This window comes from Sceloporus occidentalis, unplaced genomic scaffold (assembly GCF_023333645.1).
Source record: "Sceloporus occidentalis isolate IW3139 unplaced genomic scaffold, rSceOcc1.0.p SCAF_4, whole genome shotgun sequence".
Lineage (NCBI taxonomy): Eukaryota > Metazoa > Chordata > Lepidosauria > Squamata > Phrynosomatidae > Sceloporus > Sceloporus occidentalis.
The window spans coordinates 94,820,129-94,837,881 of record NW_028316984.1 but is presented as its reverse complement, the minus strand read 5'-3'; the positions used below and the strand labels follow the sequence as shown (position 1 = coordinate 94,837,881).

Genomic DNA, 17,753 nt, shown 5'->3' with positions numbered 1-17,753 from the left:
TGCATAGGAAGGACCAACATTTCATAAATGAAAACTGGAATACTTTGCAACATAAAGAGTGTGGTTGAAAGGGTGTGGCCAGGCAATAAGAAGGCAAACATTATTAATGAGGAAGAACTCATAAAATCACTGTTTTAAGCAAAGAACCCCTGACATTTGCGTATTAAGTTTAGCAAAGCCTGAAAAAAACTCAGAAAGCAGTGAATACTGATATTATACAGTATTGTAAAATAAAAAGACTTTTATCAGACATGCTCAAAATTACAGCCTTTTCTCAGATCCATGGCCACTGCATGAATTCTCGCTTTCACACCTACCCCTTCTGTCCAATGTACATTATAGATAGGGTTGCATTCCACCTTGTTTATGACATAACATTTTCAGTTTAACCTATTTCACAGAGTTGTTGTTAAACTCAAAATGGAGGTGATGAGTGAATGGGGTGAGCATGGTAGATGAAGGGAATGCTGTGGATATAGTATATCTTGATTTCAGTAGGGCCATTGACAGACTTCCCCATGACATTCTTGCAAACAAGCTAGTAAAATGTGGACTAGACAAGGCAACTATTACATGGATTTGTAGTTGGTTGACTGGCCGAACCCAAAGGATGCTCAACAATGGCTTCTTTTCATCCTGGAGAGAAGTGACCAGTAGAGTGCCATAGGGTTCTGTCCTGGGCCCAGTGCTATTCAACATCTTTATCAATGACTTGGATGACAGAACTGGGGACATACTCTTCATATTTGCAGATGACACCAAATTAGGGGGGGGGGGGTGGAGGATAGGACCAAAATTCAAAATGACCTGAATAGACTAGAAAGCTGGGTCAAAGCTAACAAAATGAAATTCAACACGGAGAAATGTAAAGCACTTCACTTAGGATGGAAAAATGAAATGCACAGATATAGGATGGGCGACACCTGGCTGAATGAAACTGCATGTGAAAGGGATCTGGGAGTCCAAGTAGACCACAAGTTGAACATGAGTCAACAGTGCGACGCGGCAGCTAAAAAGGCCAATGCGATTTTAGGCTGCATCAACAGAAGTATATAGTATCTAGATCAAGGGAAGTAATAGTGCCACTGTATTCTGCTCTGGTCAGGCCACACCTGGAATATTGTGTCCAGTTCTGGGCACCACAATTCAAAAAGGATGTGGAGAAACTGAAGCGTGTCCAAAGGAGGGCAACTAACATAGTGAAGGGCCTGGAAACCATGAGGAACGACTTAGGGAGCTGGGGATGTTTAGCCTGGAGAAAAGAAAGTTAAGAGGTTATATGATTGCCCTGTTTAAATATTTGAAGGGATGTCATATTGAGGAGGGAGCAAGCTTGTTTTCTCCTGCTCCAGAGACTAGGACCCAGAACAATGGATGCAAGCTACAGGAAAAGAGATTCCACCTCAACATTAGGAAGAACTTCCTGACAGTAAGAGCTGTCCAACAGTGAGACACATTCCCTCGGAGTGTAGTGGAATCTCCCTTCTTGGAGGTCTTTGAATAGAGGCTGGATGGCCATCTGTCGGGGATGCTTTGATTTTGATTTCCTGCATGGCAGGAGGTTGGACTGGATGGTCCTTGCGGTCTCTTCCAACTCTATGATTCCTCTATCTTAGGGCTTCCTTGAGCATTACATCTGCCATGTACCACACACAGAAGTGGCTGAAATATGTATTCCATCTTCCCTTCGTAATTTACTTGCAACTTAGATGTTGAGGAACTAGGCAGGGGGCAGACCTAATCTAGGCAAGCTTGGTTTGCTATTTCATAGCCTCCTTCTAGGGATCTTATTCTGGGAAGTGAGTACAGCAGTATAACTATAGACAGTTTCTCTTTAAGCCCATCCATTTAAATATAAACATTGCTTATAATGTGGTTGGAAAAGCTTTCAGTCTACAGGGAACAGGGGAGAAAGAACAGGAAGGTTAGAATGGAATTATTGTCTGACTTTCTTAGATGAGTTTCCAAGGAAATAAACATACTTAGACTGCAGATGGATATTTACTTGCATTCCAAGGGGGTGACAGGATTGCCAAATATGAATTTAAAAGATAAGAAATGCTTTTGGACTATGTTATGTAAAACAGGGCCATTCTTTACTTTTATAAGCTGCTGTGACTCTCTGAAATAAAGAACATCCTTGAGGAAAATAAAGGGCATCTGGCAACCTTAGAAATGATGGTAAATGGGAACTCAACCTATAACTGTTCATTGTCACCTCTCTGGATTTTAACAAGGTTGAGATTTATGTGATTCTGTTTGTAAGACTCCTTTTAACCTCCTTAGCCAGGTCAGCCTCTTGTTATGTATTTCTGTGGGTGACATAACTGATGAGGGAGCAAAGCTATATTTATGAAAATTAGTTACCTTGTAAAAATAAAAACATTTTAATAACCTCTATTTCAGCTGTAATGGTGCAGTTGACCGTTGAGCAATTGGTTACAGTGTGTGTGATTTGGGTGACGTTTCAACATTAGAAAATAGTGCTTAAATTTCTGATGCTTTGTTTGATCATTGATTCACATAGTATAAATTTAAACTATTTGAAATATTTATGTAAACATTATTTTCTGGCTGTTTGACTGTTTTATAAATGTCTGATTTATATTTATATGTGTGTGAGTTCCAGTGGTTCATTTTCATAGAATTTAATATTTTGTAATGACAGAAATATCAACGTACAAAGGATACACATTTCAATTGTGAAACGCTTGATCATATCTAAGCAGGTCTTTGTAACTTACTGTGCACAATGCATTTTTCTTTACAATACATGGAAATAGTTAAGGAAGAAATGGGCCCATATTTCCATATCTGTGTTTTGTATACACATTTTCTTAACATGTCCCAGTAAAAGTATTGGTGGTGAAGCTTCACTACTCAAGTAATATGAAAGATGTTTAAGAATACATAGGAAGAGACGAGTTTAATACTGTGTAAGTTACTGACACAGTTCTTGACTGAAATGTATCAAAATCCACTTTAACAAAAATGTTTAATACGCATTTTCATATGAATTATAGGAAAAATAAAACTAAACCTCTGATTAATGTGTGAACAGGATGGAATGGATGCAAATCTCAAGTGAAAGAAAAGTAAAAATGGACAATTTGTTCATCCTTAATTAGAGCTGAGCCTTATCAGAAATCACTATGAAATTCAGTCTCCAAGCAATGACATAAGAGTAAGAGAGCAAGAAGACAAGGTTATCAAACAGCCTTGAGGTTGCCATGGGCAAGTAATACTTTGTTCCAGGATCTGGTTTGCCAGCCCAGTGCTTGGTTGTTAGATTTGAAGGAGGTTTTGGTACAGTAGCATTTAATGAAATGATGGGTAGAAAAATATTGTCAGAATGGCTGATAGAAAACATTTCACATATGAATGCATATTAATATTATTTTATCCCACTGTTGCTGCAGAGAGGGTTTCTTGGGAAATATGTCCAGACAAATATAAAGTTAGAGATGTGTGTGTGTGTGTGTATTGATGGCCAGTTAGAAGCAGCAAACCTAAACAACTGCAGTATTTTGCATAGTGACCTCAGTATTCTTCTTCTGGCATTCTTCCCTTCTAATAAGTACCCTCTTTTTTCTACTGTAGGGTGAATTGTACCTCTGACATTTGCATCAAGAGTAGTTTAGTTTTTTCAAATAACCTTTGCTTGAAGAACTGCCTAGAGAATTGGTTTGCATTCATGTTTTTACTGGCTAACATAGCTGAGGTTTATTTCCTTGGAAACTGCAAGGAGATGTGATCTGACTTTTGGAGGGGGGGGGGGGGAGAGAAAAGTTTGCATTCCTCAAGCTCAGTGTTAGTTGACATTGAAGCATCTTGAAGCTTTTCATTTGCTTCTATAACTCCTGTGTCTTAATTGTGTGCTTCAAGCATTTGAAATTAGTTATTGAAAGAATATGTTCTGATAAAGAAACATAGCTAGATGTTGTAGGGTGATTTGTGAATTATTTTATTATGGTTTGCTAGTACATTCCCTAGTAAAAGCAAACTTTTCTGTGATATTGCACTTCAGTACAATTGAGACACAGCGAGAATGGTTCAAAGTACTCTTTACTCCATGAATTTAAAATGTTGGGAGGCAGGAAAATGTGATCACGTTGGTGCTCCATAAAACACAGTTTCTGCTCTTTTGGAAGCTTTTCCTCTGAGGTCTGGAAAGCTTGAAATGAATTTCTGAAGGGGTATGGAATTGGCACACTCAGCATTTCCTTCTAGAGTGTACATGTGATGCCAAAGTATAGAAACTGCAGTTTCTGCAGAGCTGTGCTTTGTAGGCGTGAGAGGAAAGGTAACAAACACAAAGTGATAGCTTGGTAAAAGCAAATTTAGTTCATCCTGAGGAAGGAGTAGCAGTAATGGAGAAGAGTCTGAGACTAAACCAGTGAGCTTAAAAACATACAAGTAACCAATCAGTTTTATTGGAGTTGAAATGCTATATATTTATATCTTAAAGCTATCAGAACCTTTGCAAAGTGTATGGTTCTTCATACATTTGCAGCCTGTTAACTGATGAGCCTCACAACCCAGTTTGCCTCTGGGAAGATTGATGGGAGTAAATGCAGTCTTCATGGATGTCTGATACTGTGTGTCTCCCTGTGACATCTGCAAATTAGATGGGGGGTACTCCCAAGCTGGGCATCCCCTTAAATCTCACCATGCATCCCCTCTCCATTCCCTTAAAAAGCTCCTGAGAAGTGGCCCACTATGCTGGTGCCTTCTCTTGAAGCCACATTGATTTTCTTCTCTGTCAGCCTCCTGTTATGTCCACCCCTTCAGCAAGTCTGACCAGAACAGTTTCATGTTGGGAAAAGGAGCCTGTAAGTCTCCCCAAGTCCATTTGTGCCATGTTCACCAAGTCTGGTCTTGATGAGATCTTGTACCTATGTTACTCTCACCCAATTGTATAAGAAAGGCATTACATTACATAGGCCAAAATCTTGCACTCAGTGGCGAGCTGTAAGCATAAGAGAGTCCCATGACATACCTCTCTGGCCAGTATAAGCTATTAAAAAGTGACTGTTCCAGTCCAAGGTGTGTTTCACAACCATTGGATGCCACATAGACTCCTCCTCATGATTCATATAGTTATTAAGCCATTGAAGCTGGAGCAAGAAAAATATTCTTGTCGCTCAAGCATGCGTGTGCATGCATGCACACACACATGTCTGATATAGAACCCTGTTAGTATCCTGTATTCGTGCTGAAGGCACCACAATCTTGGCCTCTGAAGCTACAGCTCCAGTTCCTAATGATGCCTAAAAACCCTGTTGGACACTTTACAGACTGTTAACCAATGAGATGGGATTGATTACTCTGGGATCAGAAAAGTGCCATGACCAGGGATGGATGGTCAAATACCTAGCCATAGCATTTCTAGGCAGGGCCAGCCATCCTCCAGAAAAAATATTAAACTCTTTTCCTTTTTGCATATAAGTTTGGGAAAGTGATGTGCTTCTGTGTGTCCATGGCCAGTGGGACTAGTATCTCCCAGTCCTCTAGGGCAGGATTTCTCACTGAAGGTTCCCTGGGACTGTACGGTTCTGTAAGATCACTAGGAAATCCAGAAGAGATTGTAACTGATTAAAAAATGCTTTCTTTCTTTTTTTGTGCTATTGATATATTTTTATGCAGGGGTTCCCTGAGACTTGAAAATTATTTCAAGAGTTCCTCAAAGTGAAATGATTGAGAATGGCTGCTCTAGAATCTTTAGGTGACATATTACAAGGGATGGGGAAGCCATCATCTTGGATGTGAGGCTCCATTCAGTCAGTGAGGCCAAGTACTGGAGAACAGTGGCTCCAGTCATCAGCCATACACTGAGTCATCCCCCCCCCCTCCAGACCCAGCTGACAAGGCCAGGAAACAGTCACAGTTGTTAAGACAAAAGGGTGGAATGCACTGCAGAATTAATAGATAGGGCTTTTCGGTGCTTTTAAAATGTAATACAGAAAGAATAAATAGAGGGTTGGGGCTTTTGATATCTCAAGGACCTGTCCTGAATTGCCCTTCATTACATCTTTCATAACATTTTGTTATTCTTTTGGCTGGCAGTGAGAACCATCTTAGGTCTTCCTGTTTTTCCACATAACCATCCAGAACACTGCCTATATGATTCATTGGATTCATATATGGTACTAAGTATTTTAAACTGCAGTTGTCTAAAGTGGACACCTGTACTATAGAAAGTAGCATTAATTAATCACCTAATAGAAGGAGGCTTAAATAAAATGGCCTGACTGATATCCATATTTTCATGAGTTGTTTCTCAGAGGAAGGGCAGGGAGACAAAAGCATTTTCAAACCATGTACAGCCAGCTTTTTTTTTTTTTTTGGGGGGGGGGAGCATAAACCTTTTCTTTTAGTTGCTGTTAGAAAACCAGGCACTTGGTTAGAAAACCAAGCACCTTTATTGGTAAATAAACTTGTATTATGTAGTTTGAAAGAATATATAGTATACAGGGTGAATATATGGAATGAATTTAGATAAACTGCATTTCAGATGATAAGCTATGGCACTGTTTCTGTTTTCCTCCCCAGGAAATCCAAGGGAAAACCAAATGGTAAAAAGCCTGCACCAGAAGAAAAGAAACTCTACTTAGAGCCAGAATATACAAAGTCCAGGATCACTGACTTTGAATTCAAAGAATTAGTCATGTTACCACGTGAAATAGATCTTAATGAATGGCTAGCTAGCAACAGTAAGTACTATAATATTTATAAGAACTGGACCTCTTCTGCTAACTAGTTTTCATGCTGGTAGATTTTTTTTAATTAAAGGGAAATGATGAGGGACCCTGCTTTCATTTTGATATTAACAATGCACATAAGGTATTTTAGGGATACATAAATAGGAGACTTTTTACAATATTTTAAGTAGTTGGCGTTATTTGGCTTTGATTGAGATTAAGCTGATAATTAGGTCTTAATTGCAATTTGGAGGGAGTAGTCTAAATGGTCAAATAAAAACCTGGTTTATTTAAGCAAAAAACAAAACTCTGGTCAGTGTGAAAACAGAAGCACAACTTAGAGTGGTCCATCTGTGTTCATTCAGAGATGGAAACATCTTCATCCTTTTCCCAAATTTTGCAGCAGATCTTTGTCTATATAGCTCCCTGCTTCTTTTAAGCAATGTTTTAATGATGGTGTGCCAGGTAGAAATGATTTGGGCTGCTTCTGATGACAGAGTTCTTTACCTTTAATTTTGAAGTGCATGTAGAATAATCACTAAAAATGACCTTGTAAATACTCATTTATAAAGGAGGAACATACCAGTGCGTACATATGTTTTGTTTGTTTATTTTGATGCACTGGCATTATTTGCATCCCTAGGCCTTTCCCAAATATTTACTTTATGTATTTCTGTATAGATATGTGCATTGATTTTATAGATATAATAAACTGCCTTGTATCAGTTCCAGGGTGGCTAAAACACAGTACTTCTGGAGTGCTCTCTTAGGGGCTATACAGACCCTCACTTTGTACCAACCTGTGAGTGGGATGAGGGCTAGGTGTCCGCATGCTCCAAGCCCTAACAACGATGCCCGGGTGCCATTTTTGCTCCCTTCAGGGACCAGATCAGTGCCACTGCATGCAGTTGCCACGGCACTGATCCAGGGCGAAATGGGGCGGATGCATGCTGCCCATCTGTATAGCCCCTTAGATTACAATAAAGTAGCACGAAACGAAGTTCATTCTTAATCAGGCAAGAGAGAACAAAGAACAATAACATGTCATTCTGTTACCTTAAAGCAGTGATTCCCAAACTTTACAGCTGTTTTGGACTTCCAACTCCCAGAATCCCCAGCCAGCTTGGTCAACAGTCAAGAATTCTGGGAACTTAAGTCCAAAACATCTGGAGGATCAAAATTTGGGAACCACTGCCTTAAAGGTTAATAAAGAACTAATCAGATCTTCATTGCAGTTGGGGTACCACAGTCAAAAATTCCCCTTCTCTTGTCACCTTAATCCTTTGTAAGAGGGGGGAGTAATCCTTTTTAAGGGTGGTTAGATATAGTATTGCACAGACTGTATGTAGTGTATATTGACTTTCTTTTAATCATGTAAGCCACTTTGATTGCTCCTGTAGCAGAAAAGTGGGGTATAAATAAGTTTTATTTATTTATTTAAATCCTTAAACCATATAAACTTGTGCAAACATCCTTTTTTTTCTGCAGCCAAAAATAATGAAAACATCTTGGCTTGTTTCTTTTTTTCTCTTTCAGCAACAACATTTTTCCATCATATCAATTTACAGTATAGTACAATCTCTGAATTTTGTACAGGAGAGTCATGTCAGACCATGGCAGTGTGCAATACGTAAGTGATGGCTTTGTTTGTGGTAATGTGGTAGCTTGGGTGGTCCTTTTATTTCAGACTAAAGGATTGAAAGCAAGGCATAACAATTGGACAGTAAAAGTTATTAGTACATGGTTAAAGTGTGATCATCCAATTTTTATACAAGATTAGATGCAGAAAGATAAGTTTAAAAAGCAGCCCAATATAGAATCAAATATTAGTTATATCATGATTTATCTCACCAATATTTTATTTTTAAAAATAATAATATCATGAGAACGAACCATTTGCTGTTAACTGGTCACATACCAGGTCTGTGAATTGTATTAAACTTTATACAACTAAAATAAAAATTTTAGCATCTAATTTAATTGAATCTCTTTTTTAAAAAAAGGGTGGGGGGAAGCCGATATTCCTCCTGTTCTGAAAAATAGCCACATCTTCCATTTTCTCTCAGGCCAACAGTTCTAGCATTCTGAAGCAGAGTTCTGCATTTTTGGAGTGTAAATCTAATACCACTAAGAATATCATGGAAGGACAAAAGGCCAGGTTTTTTGCTGCAAGCCTAAGGGGCCTTCTTTACCTCAGGAATGAAAGCTAGGCACAAGGCCATTCGGCAAAAAACCTCCAAATAGTGTAGCTGCCAGAATTTTCAAGTGTTGTGAGCATGAGTTGGCAATTTCATGGGGAATAAGGAAACATTATGCTTCTAGAGTTTTCATCCTGTTGTAGTTGATCGGATCTTTTTAAAAGCAATGGACTGTTGAAAGTAAAAGGAAGCATTTGCTTGTTTTATTTTTCAGAATGTGATAACGTTAGATCTGAGTTCCTATGGAAAATCTAATGCAGATAGCTTTAAGTGGCACTGGACTTTAGAGAACCTTAATAAAAGCTAAGACTTAACTGATAGGAACTATAATTCTTATTTGGGGTTTCCATTCTTTTCAGCTGTGTTTTCTAGTATATAGCTAGACATGAGATTTCTAGAGATAAACAGAAAGCATAATTTATTTTTGCATGGTAGAAAACATAAGCCTTCTTCTATGGTGAAATTTTATTTGTACTCAAGAATTCAGAATACAGTCTCAAAAGTGGTAGCAATATTCATCAGTATGGTAGGCCCAGAGAATGATGCCATAAGAAAATGTTTTCCTAGTCATCCTGCATAATCCTTTCCTTTCATGATCTTCCACATCTTTTCTTTCAATAACTCTGTCCCTTTGACATTGTGCTGCTGTTTGGATTTGCTGCCTGCTCTTGCACTTCTCATTTTGGTGGTATTAGCCTTTCCTTCCACCGTTAATGGAAGTCCTTGCCTCCCCGCCACAGCTGAAGTTCACTGCTTTGTGTCACTGTTGCCCTGAGCAAATCTTGGTTGTTTTTCTATATTGCCCTCTTACCTCAATCTCAAATCTTGATGTCTGCTCAGTCCTTTTCCTGTCCAAACAAAGTCCTAATTTTGTTTCTTGGTGTAGCCAGCATTCAGTTAATTCTTCAGACCCTGCTACATTCTACCTCCTGCCTCTTTCTGTGGTCTTTTCCTCCATATTGATTTTTCTATGCATAGTCTGGGCCTCTCTTTTGACCTGATCTTCATCAGGAATAGTTCTGTGTCTGACCTCTTTGATGTGGAATTCCCACTATTTGCCCATCACCTTCTCTGTTGACATACATGGTTCATCTTCCCCTTTCTCTGCCTCTTGGTCCCTTCTATGCACCAGTGGTGGTACTCTGGTGTTTTTGGAAGCATTCTTGAGTTTACCAACTGAGTTGTTGTTGTTTTTTTGGGGGGGGAGGCCAAAAATTGTGAGTCCTCCTCTGGGTGCATGTTTCCAATGAGAATATTGTTCACCCTTCCCTGCCGGCACACACCTTGTTTAGAATGCAAATAGATTTTTTATGAAGCAACATCCATAAATGACTGATATGGCCCATGAGGAGTCCAGGGGATGATGGAAAGTGGGATAAGGGTAGTCTCTAGACCTTCTCCCAATCTCCACCCCTCCTAATCTGCTTTCATCATTTCTTGACAGGTTTGCCTTGCTTTCCTACAGTAATATTTACCTCTCCCATCTCCAGCTCTGCCCCACTACTTTCATTGCTGTATGTAGCGAAGTGTAAAAGTATGCAGCCATCATTTGTGTCCCACTTTCCTCCAGGATGTTCCATGTAATATAGATAGGGATAATACTGTTTTATCCTCTCAACCATGTGGCACAGGATTAGCTAGAGAAGGGTGATTTACAACCTTGAAAGCTCTGCTTCAGAGTGGACCAGAGTCTCCCTGCTCCAAGGGAGACTGCTAAAACCTCATTGCTTTGCATCCTGTACCATTGAATTTCTTACGAGTGAAATACAACTCTCTGAGTAATTTGTAATATTTGATGCACCTGAATGGACTTGAACTAAGAGGACATCAGACAAGGGTGCTGGTTTCCTTTATGGGATCCTCCTTAGATTACAGTCTCCATTAATTACCAGTGTCTTCCTAGTCTGTTGCACCACTTAGGACCACTTGTGAAAGAGTTGATCTTAATTCTGCTATGAAGCAATGAAGGACTGTTTCTTTTCATATTTTTAAAGTGTGCTATTAGATGAGGAATGGGAAAAGGGTGGGCTGTGAATGCTTAATGTAAAATGAAGAATTGGTGCCCTAAAATTGGGTATCCATTGAAAGATCATGCAAAGGAAAGTATTAGGACACTGTTTTGTGCCATCGATTGAAGTGTTAATTAAGGATAGAACTGCATCAGCAGAGCTAAATGTTTCTGTGCCTTTATTTCAGCTCTCTGGGAAAGTGAAGTTGCAGCTGTTTGAGGATAACAGGAAATAGACAGCATCTGGGTGCAATGCTGTTAAGTTGTTATGATCAAACTAAACAGAGTAGCTGTTTTTCCTGTGCCCTGGAGCAGATGAACAATCATGTTTGCAAACTGAAGCTTTGTTTTGTTTTGTATTGCTGCTTAATATTTTCTCTTAGATAATCCCTTCCTTGTGTTCTTCCACAAAACTTTAGCTGCTTCTGTGGGAGGTTTTCCCCCCCCTGCTCTAGTATCCCCCTTGCTCAGGCTGGACATTTTTTTCCTAAACAGAAGCAGCATCCTCCACAGCTAGGTGCACCTCTGCCAAATAATTAGTATAACTGCAGCAGTAGATGCAGTTCTATCTACTCATTGCCTGCCCTTTGTTGTATCTGTTTTCAGACTTCAGTGACACTCAAATTTGGTAGTTGTGTCAAGTTAGTTGATGCATAGAGGTTGTCTTATGCTGTGAAATACAGTGTCTTTGTGGGCGATAGTTTCTAGTTGTGATTCTCTTTCCTATTTATCGCTGCATCTGTGGTCAGAGTTTCCACAAGGATTTTCTGTTGCTAAATTGAGTGATCTAGGCAGTACTTTAGAGACTATCTTTCCACCTCCTCCTCCTTTATGTCTGCCACACCTTTTCCCCAAAATTGGAAGTCAAGATGACTTACAATTTAAAACACATACAATATAGCTTAAAATATACTAAAGTCAACATTAAAATAGAATTAAACTGCTCACAGTTCACAGAGCACACAAACAATTTAGCTAGGAATCATTTTCATTTTTTCTCAAGTCCTTTTGTTTCTGTCTTTCTAATATGGCCCCTTTACTATTTGTCCAAAGCAGGACTTTCCTGTTGAGCTGCCTGGGTCAGAAGGCAGTCAAAGCTGTGTTTGGCCTCTTGAACTTCTAGAATGTTTTGATCTGGAATTCAGTCTAGTTTCTCTCTCTGACTGTTGCAGAGGACACAAACAACATAAAGCTTGGCCTCTAATTACACTTTGCTGAGCAAATGATAAATGTGGAGTTTATGTACTACCTCAGATTTTGTCCCTCCCTTGAAAAGCAGCTGTGTTCAAAGTAGTGCCTATTCTGCACAAGAATTTTTTTTAGCTCTAGTTTATTCGGAGTAAAATCTTTTTCAAATGTAGATATGGCTAATACCAGTGGTGAGACTTTTGGTTTTTTTTAAAAAAACAGAGATCCTTAGTCCTTTCAATTCAGTTTTTCAAGTGTAGCAAGTCCATGTACACTGAATGTGTGTAGCACGAAGGAATTGGTGACCAAGAAGAGCTCAGTTAAGCCTCCAACATCATGTATGTGGACAATCCTGCCACAGAGAAACCAAAAAGGTGTGCTCTGAGCTCTTTTAACCCATGAAGAGCGTTTACTGTCCAAAGGCAAGGGTCATGATTTAGAGTTTTTGATCAGGACAGCAGCAAATATAATGGATGACTCCCAAGAGCAAACTGATAGGATATCCTGCTCTGAATCCACAGGCTAGTGCTCTTCTCCACCAGGTCTTGATAACTGGAAATAAATCTTGTCTTCTAAGCTATGAAACTGGAGGCAGCTATTTTGCCGTTTACATTCTGATTTCTTACTCTTTACTTAATCTACAGGCAAAGCAGCAAAATTGTTTCACTGTGTTGATGGTGACCAAAAACTGGCATGTGACTACCAGTATGTTTCCTTCTGTTTAGTACTTCAGTTCCCAGTTAGATTGGGATAGTTTCTCTGAATTAAAGGATGAACAGCAGAGTGTGGGATTACTGAGAAAATAAACTTTGCAGGGAGGCCATAGATAGTATGTGGCTACTTAACTAATCCTATTTAATCCTCTGCTGACGGTTAAGTTGGCTGAGGAATCCCAGATAGCAAGCAAATGCCTGGGCAAGGATTTGTCTCTGTACCTGCTGAACTCCAAAAAAGTTATGCAAAAGTAGGAACATAGTTTTGAACTCAGGAAGGAAACCTTGCCCTTTTGGAAAATGTAGCCTAGTCTTACTTTATGGCTTCCTCAGTGACTCACTGGTGCTGGCAGTCTTTGCCCTCACAGCAGCCTGAATTAGGAGATACTCCATTACTTGGAATAGTATTGTTTTTAACAGTCCCCAGCAACAGCCAATCCTTCTTATTTTATAAGTGTTTTATAACCAATTGTTTATATTCCAATTTAATGCTTGGAGGGCATTGGGGAAGGTATTGCCTTTTTATTTATACAATAGTGTTTGGAGCAAGGGAGCTTACCATTTGTACAGGACCTGAAGTGGATTTGTTTTGTAAGACAGCTGTGCATTAATTATTGTGGAAACTGGTAGTTTATGCTGTGTCTGGGTTAAAATAAATAAATAGAATGCTACCTATTGTCATGTAAAAGTTCCTTTGGTGATAGGAACAATCAGTATTTGGGAGTCACAGAAGTTATTTAGATTTCAGTTGACAGCTGGGAGTAGATGGAATCCCAAGACTGTTGGAAATACAAGTTTACTACAGTGGACCCATGCCTGACGTGGGGGATCCGTTCCGGACTCCCCCCCCCCCGCATAAGGCGAATTCTGCCTATGCTCGAGCCCCATTGAGGTGGTGCAGCGGCACACGTGCACCATGGGCGCGTGTCCCATTCAGATGAATGGGACACACTGCCCTTGCGCCCCGTGCGCTCCCCGCAGCTTGAGCGCATACACTCAAGTCCATGTATAGCGCACCCGCGTATAATTCAGGCGCACTGTACTTGTGAAATGTGCTCTCTAAATCTAAAGGCCATTACAGAAATCCATTTGTAGAACTGGAAATAAGAGTATAGCCTTCCAGCAGAATTTAGTGAGATCATTTCAGATGATCCTTTATAGTTCTTTCTAATACAAAGAAGCTTGGTTGAAGACACACTGTGTACTTCCAGACAATCAAGGGAGGTAAACAATTCTACATTACATAATAATGCATTATAGCAAACTCATTGAGGCAGTCAATTAATGCAGATAACCAGTTGCTATAGGTAAAATGTATTGCTGTGACAAAACTACTACACCCTTGATTTTAATAGTTAAACACTTGGTTATGCAGTTATAACTACTACTGACAGTTGCTGTTTTGCTTGAACACGTGCCCAGTCGTTACAAGCATCAACACTGATCCTGTCCGCAGATATTTGCTGTTGTTGTTTAATAATGTGGCATGAAACCTTTCCTTTTCTGAAATCTTCCTGATGAAATAGGCAGTTTGCATTTTTTTAATTTTAATTTTTTTTCTATTATATTTTATTTTTTCATTAGGAGGAAATCCGCAATGGTACCAAAGGGATATCTTTCCAGTGCAAATATGTTGCATCGGTGTGGTTTTGGCTAGGTCTGCAGTAAGAAAGGAAGGGGTTAAATGCCTCCCTCTTTGCATGGTATATCATAATAATAAAGAGCTCCCCCTCCCAATATTAAATTAAAAATATTCTCACTCAGTGCAAAGATACATCAAAATGCCAAGTTTCGTGGACCCTGAAGTAAAAGAGAGTCCTTGCTTGGGCTGCTAAAACTGAATTAAAGTGCCATCTCCTGACAGCTGGTGTTACTACACAGAACTAAATTTGCCCTGTGCTTTTATTTAGCATTTGAAACATTTTGTTCCAAATCACGTTGAATGCTTAAAGAGCACATATTGGTTTGTGGGGAGAAAGAGATTCACTCATTCTGGTTTCCACTGTGTGGAAAAAAATGTGATGAGAGCTTATCTCTACATAGCTAAAGCAGCATTCTGTGCTGTGGCAAGTGGACCAGCAACTGTGATCTGTGAATTTAATTAATACCCTGAATGAGTGGGTTGATAGAGGGCAAAGTGGATGGCCTGACTGCCAGACCATGCAAATTCCTGCTTCCTAAGAGGCACCAGTATCCTTGTGAACTGTTACAAAGCTGATTTGGAAACAGCAAGCAATTGCAGCTACTTCAGACCTGGTGACAAAGGTTACTGCTCCAGTACTAGGTGTCGAGGCAGTTTCTGGTGCAAGATCACCAACTGTGGTATGGCTGTGGAACTCTTATGGTACCAAATCCTAGACTTAGGGAATTTGGGATGTTCTTGTGCTCATCTGTTTAGTTCAGTGGGATTGCACTACCTGGGAACAGATGTTAGCCTATTCACAATTCTCTCCACAGACAATACTACTGGTATGATGAACGGGGAAAGAAGATCAAATGTACTGCCCCTCAGTATGTTGATTTTGTCATGAGCTCAGTGCAGAAGCTAGTGACAGATGAGGACGTCTTTCCTACAAAATATGGTATGTTCTGTCCCAGAAACACCTGCCTCAGGCATAGTGTTTTGTCATTTTTCGGTACAGACATTGTATATGCAAATACAACAAACAATGTGGTAACATACATATTAAAGGTCACTATTTTAATGGGATTTGATGCAGGTCAAATTAAATAAGCTTGTTTGTCCATCTTTATAGCATTCCCATATTATTGCTGTTGCTGTGTCAGTAGCTACCTCTGGCCCACTCAAGACCCAATCAGAAATTTATGGGAAGTTCATGTACAGTATGGAGTCTGAAAGTGAAACACTGGCCTTTTGTAAAGGGGGTCAACAGAATAAAGACTCAGCGTAAGATGTATGAGATGGGATGTAATAATTCAGACCAATGAATATTTGGCCTAAACAAGTATTATGTTTTGGGAATTCAGCTATACGTGATGGCTTCTAACACCCATTTTTCTCTTGTGGCAGGCAAGGAATTCCCCAACTCCTTTGAGTCTCTAGTGAAGAAAATTTGCAAGTACTTGTTCCATGTTCTGGCCCACATCTATTCATCACACTTCAAGGAAACATTGGCATTGGAGTTGCATGGACATTTGAACACACTCTACATACACTTCATCCTATTCATCAGGGAGTTCAACCTGGTGGACCCTAAAGAAACCACCATCATGGACGACCTCACAGAGGTCCTCTGTAGCAGCAGTGGGAGCAGCAGCAGCAGTAACGGAAGCGGCAATGGCAGCAGTGGTAGTGGCAGCAGCAGCGGGGGCAGCAGTAGCGCCGGAGCACAGAATCATGTGAAAGAGAGATGAGTCTTCCCAACAGGAACAAGCTAAATGCTAACACCTTTTTTTAAAAAAAAAAATACTCTATATTCTCTGTGTGTATGTGTATGTATATGTGCATATGTATATATATACAAACATACACAGCCATGACAGTTTAAGCAATTATGCTGCCACCACAGGACATGTAGATGTACGGGACTGTATGGAGCTTTGGTTAAATGCATCATCCTTGGCAAGAAGTTGCACCAATTTTATTTTATTCCCCCCCCCCCCCTGCTGCCTTTCTTCCCTTCCCCATGAGATGGATGATGAGTGCTGTTTTTAGAGAAGAACCACATTTTTTTTTGAGTTGGGCTACTGCTTTTGAGGTTTGTTTTGTTCTGCCACTCCCCTCCCTTTTAGGTGGGAGGGAGTCCTTGAATGCAAGCCCCTTTCTGTCTCTCTTCATCTCTCTAGGATGGTGGTACTGCCATTTTAAAAATGTTATAAGAAATGACTTGTAAAGATGCAGATATTTTGTTGTTCTGTGAGGGGGTGGCATTAAGATTTCTTTGTTTTTACCTAAATTGACACTTTCCTTCCCCTTCTTTGACCTTTTGCATCTAGCCCTTTGGGTGGCTTATAATGGAAAGAAGAGCTTTGGCTCAACTAGAGTAGCAATAAGGTTTCCAGCACACTTAATGGATGTGGATCTCAGACTACCTGGTCTCAGTGTGTGAATCTGAAAGAGTCTCCTCTTACTGCTCCTAGTTTCTCTACCCAACTCTTGGCTCCTCTTTTCCCAGACACAAATACCAGGATTTAAAAATAGTGAAGGGATTAGAGTCCAAGTGCAGTGGTAAAAGCCAGAACCATTTACTTTGCATTGAACAGGAGGGGCAGGGGCAAGATGGAAAGGACACACCATCTGTCACCACCAGTGCTAGAGAGATGGCTGTTGGCATATAATTATATTGTTGGCTTATTTTAGTTCATCTGTCCAATAATAATAATAAAAAAATCTATCAGGCAAATCTGTGTTTTTCTGTCTGCCTTGTAACATATTATTAGCTTTATTTACTTCTTTGGGAATGCAGAAGTTAAAATATTTAATTTTAGCAATTTTCCTGAAAACTGCTGCCCTCCAGATGGGTTAAACTAGAACTTCTGCCATATCCAGCCTGTGGACTAGCAGTGTGGTCCAGCACATCTGGAGGGCACCAGGCTTGAGACAGGCTGGTTTATAGTATGGAAAGCTGTTGGCATTTTGTGATTATGTAACTAATTACATAATACTGAAATGCCTAGCCAAGAGTGGAATTTCCAGTCATGCTGCAACTATTGTGTATAATATGTATTTGCCATTTATATTTTATAATACTTTCTTTTAAAGAAACAAACTCAGGGCTTTATTAATAAAATCACATGAGGAATTTTCAGCTATAATCGTCTAGGATAGCATCTTCCAGTTATTAACTAGTTGCTATGAGAATTGATATTTTTAGTGTATGTTGTGTTGCATCCCAAATCATTTTACATATCAGTGTACAATAATTTGTTAAAAAAAACCCACATACTATTAGCTAGTCAGAATTTAGAGTAGCAGCAGACCCAA

The 17,753-nt window shown here is 39.6% G+C and overlaps 1 protein-coding gene across 5 annotated transcripts in view; it reads left to right on the top strand.

Annotated features, from left to right (window-relative positions):
- MOB2 (MOB kinase activator 2) overlaps window positions 1–17,191 on the top strand; it is a 164,433-nt gene extending 147,242 nt beyond the window's left edge. For all 5 annotated transcript variants that reach the window (XM_089520960.1, XM_089520963.1, XM_089520961.1 and 2 more), the window contains 4 exons: window positions 6,553–6,713; window positions 8,238–8,331; window positions 15,266–15,390; window positions 15,840–17,191. In XM_089520960.1, coding sequence (XP_089377086.1) covers window positions 6,553–6,713; window positions 8,238–8,331; window positions 15,266–15,390; window positions 15,840–16,183 — 724 coding nt within the window. In that variant the 3' untranslated portion in view covers window positions 16,184–17,191. The remainder of the gene's footprint in view (window positions 1–6,552; window positions 6,714–8,237; window positions 8,332–15,265; window positions 15,391–15,839) is intronic.
- Window positions 17,192–17,753: the final 562 nt, after the last annotated feature.